At 53.9% G+C, this 5,741-nt stretch overlaps 2 protein-coding genes across 2 annotated transcripts; both read right to left on the bottom strand.

The window, feature by feature from the left end:
- Positions 1-1,854: 1,854 nt before the first annotated feature.
- On the bottom strand, positions 1,855-3,243 carry LOC117121260 (golgin subfamily A member 6-like protein 4). The gene is made up of 3 exons (XM_033266397.1): positions 3,229-3,243; positions 2,481-3,024; positions 1,855-2,354 (listed from the first exon to the last, which is right to left on the bottom strand). Exons 1-3 carry the CDS (start codon positions 3,241-3,243, stop codon positions 1,855-1,857), a joined length of 1,059 nt encoding a protein of 352 aa, XP_033122288.1.
- Positions 3,244-3,266: 23 nt separating this feature from the next.
- LOC117121261 (myosin-10-like) lies at positions 3,267-5,342 on the bottom strand. The gene is made up of 2 exons (XM_033266398.1): positions 4,428-5,342; positions 3,267-3,956 (listed from the first exon to the last, which is right to left on the bottom strand). The coding sequence occupies exons 1-2, from the start codon at positions 5,340-5,342 to the stop codon at positions 3,267-3,269; spliced, it is 1,605 nt and encodes a 534-aa protein (XP_033122289.1).
- Between the last annotated feature and the right edge of the window lie 399 nt (positions 5,343-5,741).

Below are 5,741 nucleotides of genomic sequence, written 5' to 3' on the forward strand. Positions count from 1 at the left end.
CTCGCGCTCCTGTTCGCCGATCTCATGTCGATCGTCGTCGAAACCAGCGTGGAACAGCACGTTCGTTACAGTAGAGGACGACATCGATAACGGTCCGTGGTAGATCCAAGCCACGCACGATTCGAGCGCTCGCTCGTAAACGAACGTCATCGTTCGGTCCCCTCTCCTGACCAGAAAGCGACGGTCGTCGTACAAAAAGCAGAGACCGTCCTCGTCCGGCATACCGTCCACGTCGGCCCTGTTGATGATGATGCGAGAGGAGCCGCCGCCCCCCGAAACGGGCATGGCTAGGAACACGTGCCAGGTGAGTAGACATTTGTACAGGCCAGTCAGGTCGTCTTCGACGTTCGTCTTTAGAGTCACGCCCTTTAGTCCATCGACGTAATCGCAAACGCTCTCGGCGGGCACTTCGCAAGCTTCCATCCATGTTCGGAAGGCGGTCTCGTGTCTCGTCGTCGACGCGTCCCTCACCACCGAGGTCGGATCGACCACCAAACGGAAGAACGAGGCCATCGCGGCCCGTCTATGATCGCGCCTGTCCGGATTGGCCAACATCGACTCCAGCAGATTTCGGGACAACCTTTCCAGGTCCCTGTGGTCGAACGTCTCTCGTTCCTTGTTCGCCAGCTGCCGTCTGAGCTTTCCGAACGAGACGAGCTTCACGACGTGCGCTATGCAACCGAGACTAACGGTCTTTGGAAGGGAGGCGTATCGGACGCACGCTTCTGCGTACCTTATCTCCTTTTCGATTTCCACCCTCAGCTTGTCGGCGGCCGATCTCGCACGCCTGTCGACGCGCCTCGCGATCTCGAACTCGTCCTTCTCGGTGACTTCCGGTCTCGTCGACTGGCGAGAGTCGAGACGCTGAAATACTGGAGGCGCACCGCGGCAGATATCTTCCTCGTCTTCTGTACCTTCGTTCGCGATCGTCGTGACGAGATGGTGGCACTCCTCTTCCGTCTGCTCCTTCTTGCAGACGAAACACCGGTAACCGGCGTTCGGACAACAACCGATGGGCAACGCCGGTACGGTGCCCACGACGACCACGAACCTCCAGAGTGCAGACAGGCGCCTCGATATTACCGTCGAATGCTCGCTCGTCCAAGGGAACAACACGTGTCGCGCGAGCACGACGTCGAAGTCGGTCATGGTGCAGCACTCCGTCGTGACTGAATCCGTCCCTCGCTGAAGGTGCTCCGCTAGAACTAAGCATCTTGCGTAGAAGGGAACGACGTCGTCGTCTGTGCCGCTTCAGCACGCAGCTTCCAACCGTTGTTGCAGATTCACAGACAACTCCTCTAACGAATCGTCTTCGTCGTGGTCGTCCTCCTCTTCCTCCTGTTCACCATCCTCGAATCGCCCTCCTGTCTCGCGCCCACCTCGACCATCTCCTTTGCACGCGCACTTCGAGATTCCTCCACATTTCGAAAGACATTCAGAAAACGGAAGTGACGAGTTCGCGTCTCTCCCGCTCGCGTTCTTCGCAGTTAGGTACCATGTCGGCAAGCAGGATGCTTATGAGAAGCAGGAAGTTATCGGAACTGGTTGCCGGGTCGTCAATGTCGTCGAACATCTTCCACAATCACCGCGCAGGGATCGTGTCCGAGATTGCGATCCAGTATCTTCTCGGCCAAATGGACGAGCGTATCCGTGTCCGTCCACTTTATGCTTTCGGCGTAGTCGTCGAAAAGCACGTAGCGCGCGTCTCCCCTTCCGGCGAACCCGGCGTGGTCGTTGCTCGAAAGGAAGCAGATGGGAACCGTGCACTCGCTCGGTTTCAGCAGCGTCACGCCGGGAATCTTTCCCATGAACGCTATCAACCAAGCTGATGAAACGAACATTCGTCCTCTCCGATCAACCCTCCGTAGGCGGTTGAGCTCGGTCGGTAGTCCACGACGAACGGGATTGGACGGGGTTTTTCGTTCTCTTCGGAGTTGCAACGAGGACGTCTTCCCTAACGTCGTCGTCCACTTCCTCTTCGGATTCGCACGCAGAACTTCCGGAACATGCGTCTTTGACGACGTTGTAGCTGGGACCGACGTTACAGCGACCGGGAGGTTGCCGACGTTGTCGTTGAGACCATTTGCTTCTGCAATCGTTCAGTAATCGGCGCAATCTCCTTACCTCGACACTTCGGCCGTAATTTACTGTTTCTATTTCGTTCGTCAGATAGGATATATGTCGCATTAATTCTTTGTTCATTTGCGCACAATCGGCCGCCTTCATCCTTTCCTTTTCCAACGAACGTTCCACTTCATCGAGGCGTCGTGTGAGAACTTCTCGACATTCCTCGTGCGATCGGCCGTCTTCCGAGTTCTCGACGATTCGAGTCACTTCGGAATACGCCTCCGCCACTTTGTTATTGGCAAAGTTGAGTTGTCTTTTGATCTCGTCCATCTCCATCTTCGTTTTCGTCCGCTTCCTTGTTCTTCGAAAACACCGATTCTTCGAGGACAACCTTTTTCATCGATTCGTCGTACAAATTCGACAGACTTTTTCCGATTCCGATATCCTCTTTTCCATTTCGGTGTTCTCTTTCATCAGTCTATCGCGCGCGTCGATTATCGTTTTAAGTTCTTTACTTATTTCCGAAATCATTCTTTCGTTGGATTCACCCGACTTCTCCCTCTTTTCGTCGTTAAGAAGTCGTTCGAGTTGTCGGATCTCCTGTCGATGTCTTTCCAGCTCCCGCTTCAACGAATCCGTTTCTTTCGAATCCGTTACATTTTTGTCCACGTTCGAAAGTTGGGACTCAAGATTTGCGTGTTCTCTCTCGGACGTCTTCAGCAGGTCGCGAAGCTTGTCGAGATCTGCCGAACGTCGTTCGGCCGTCGCTTGCCACGACCTCTTCTCGGCTTGACACCTTTCAAGGTCCTCCTTCGACCGACGTTCGGAATCGGTCGCGAGCTTCAGTTTCTCCGAGAGGGACGCGCACTCGTCAAGAGCCTCTTCCGCTTCGGCCGATCGCGAAATCTTATCGGATTCCAGTTTAGCTATCCGATCGAGATGCTTCTCTTCCCGTTCCTATAGGGCCGCATGCAACTTACCTGTGTCTCTTCTCAGTCTCGATTCCTTTTCTTTAAGAAAAGATATCTGCGTTCGAAGATTTTCAATCTCGTCCGAGTTGCAAGTTTCGTTTCAGCATCCGATTTCTCCCTCTCGAGATCTTCTCGAAGCGATCCGAGTTCCTTGGCGTGGGATTCGTGAGATTCGTCGCGTGCCTTCTACAATTCTTCGACACATATCTTCCACTGCGGGATCTCTTTTTAGATTTTTTCGTGGTTCGCCTTAAGCCTGATCTCGGTTTCCTTGGCGGCCGCCAGATCGCGTGACGTCCGTCGAAGTTCGTCTTTCGTCTTTTCTAAAAGAACGGAAAGTTCGGAACTCCGGTCGTCCGTGCATTCTTCGCGCGCTCTCGAGAGGTCCGTTTGCAATGCGGCTATCTCGTCTTTAAGAGCGGTCGCCTCGCGTCCCTTGTTAGCGAGCTGCACCCCCAATCCTTTTATCTTCCGTCCGTCCCGTTCCTTCCCTTCTTTGAGGACGGCGATCTCGTCTTCGAGACCGGCCGTCTCTCGAATCTTCTTCGCGATCGTAGCGTCCAACTCTTTCATCTTCTTCGCGTTTCTTTCAATCTCTTCTTTGTAGGCCGTCATTTGATCGTCCGTCTTACTTCCGTTCCGTTTCATTTTCTCTTCCAGGGTGTCGATCTCGTTCCGCAAGTAGATAGCCGTGAGATCTTTATCAGAAAGCTGCTTTTCCATCCTCCTACTCTCCTTTTCGTTATCATCTTTCAGTGCGGTTAATTTCTCGACATCCTTGATCAGCGAAGACTCCTGTCGTGTGGCCTCGGCCAGCTTTTCCTTAAGATCGGCAATCTCCGTCCGGAGAATATCAGTCCTGTCGGAGTGATCGGCCTTGGCCGTTTCCAGATCTAAGATCGCCTTCGCCTTTTCGGACTCGACGGAAGAACGAAACTCGCGAAGGTTCGCTTCGTGATTCTTCTCCGTTACGTCCAACCACTCCTTCAGACTCTCGACCTCCCTCTCGCTCTATTCCAACTTCTTCGCCGACCTTCGTTCCCTGTCTTTGGCAGTCTCCACTTCGCGAGTCGCCAATCGCAGATCCTCTTTGATCTTTTCGAGAATCGCCGAACGTCGGGCGTCGCCGTAGCTGCGTTCCTTGGAAGCCGTTGCAACCTTTTCCCTTTCGGCACGAAGTTCGTCTCTGAGGGAGGCGATCTCCTTGTTCGCGTTGGCAGTCGAGCGACCTTTTTCATCCAACCGTTCCTTCAGACTCTCCACCTGCTTCTCGGTCTCTTCCAGCTTCGTCGCCGACCGTCGTTGGAGGTCCCTGTCTCTTATACACATCTAGGCCGCCGCTTCCCGGTTCGCCAGTCGCAATTCGTCTTTTATCTTCTCGAGCGTCACCGAACTTCGGGCGTCGTCGTCGCTGCGTTCCTTCACGGCTGTCGCCACCTTGTCCTTTTCGGCACGAAGTTTCTCTCTGAGAGTGGCGATTTCCTTCTTCAAGTTGGACGTCGCTCGATCTTTGTCCGAAATCAGTCTGTCTCTGTCGCCGAGTGTCCGTTTTGACGCGCGAAGTTCGTCGTCGATACTTTCGATCCTCCTGGCGTTCGCTTCCACCTCCTCCTTCAGGTTTCTGTTCTCTCGAAGAACCTCCGAATGACGCGTTTGGTCCTTTTTCAGGTCCTCGATCGCACTCTTCAATCGCAGAACCGTCTTCCGTTCCTCCTCCAGATCGGATTGCGCTCGCCGCAACTCCTCCTTCTTTCCGATGCTCACTTCCATTTCGTACAACGACTCTTCGGGTTGCCGTCTTAACAGTTCTCGCTGCAATTCGACGTTCTTGTCGGCCATGGATTGCGCGTGCTCGTCTGCATTTTTCGCGGCCGCCTCCACAATCCGTCTGCTTTTTACTTCCTCGTCGTATCGCTTGCAAGCCGTTTTCAGGTTTTCTTCCAAGACGTCCACTCGCTTTTCGTACATGGACATCGCTGTCTTGGCGAGCGTCGACTCTTTCTTCAGCACGCTGATTTTGTCGTCTTTCTCTTCCAACTCCTCTTCCAAGTCGGCGTGCGATCTCTCTCGGTCTTTCAGTTTGCGGACGGCTTCCTGCAGCTTTTGCTGCAGCTCGAGTCCGCTCTCTTCAGGTGGTGGCTGCTCCGACTTTCTCTTCGCGGCTTTCAGATCCGATTCCAAGCGAACCACGTCCAGATCCCTTTCCTTCAGGGCATCCGTCTTGGAAGCGAGTTCGATCTTTAGACGTTCGACCTCTTCCTCCGCGATGCTGTGAACGTCGGACGATTCTTTCAACGCGGACATCTTCGCCTCGTGTATTTCGTCTTTTAATTTCTGTATGACGACTCTGGCTTCGGTGAGTTTTCGTTCCTTTTCCGCAAGTTTGTCCTGCACCTCGTTCAGCTTCTGGTTGCCCAGTTCCAACGTACGTTCGTTCTCCTTCGCCGATTCTCGACGGTGAGCATCGAGATCTTCCAGCGGGACGGACTTGGGAGTCGCCGGCGTCGAAGACGACGTGGGTCTCGCGTACGCCTCCTGTTAGTCTGGAAATCGTCGACCGTCTTGAGACGGATCCCACTCCAGATCGTCGTTTTCGTTTTCCCGAAGAAATCCAGAAGTGTACTGCTTCCAGTTCGCGTCCACCCACTTAACGTTTGGCGTCAATAGCGAACTTTCCTCGTCCGCGTAAGGTGGAAGATCTCC

Source organism: Anneissia japonica, unplaced genomic scaffold (assembly GCF_011630105.1).
Source record: "Anneissia japonica isolate Jap-2015-1 unplaced genomic scaffold, ASM1163010v1 scaffold288003_len116008_cov116, whole genome shotgun sequence".
NCBI classification, from domain to species: domain Eukaryota; kingdom Metazoa; phylum Echinodermata; class Crinoidea; order Comatulida; family Comatulidae; genus Anneissia; species Anneissia japonica.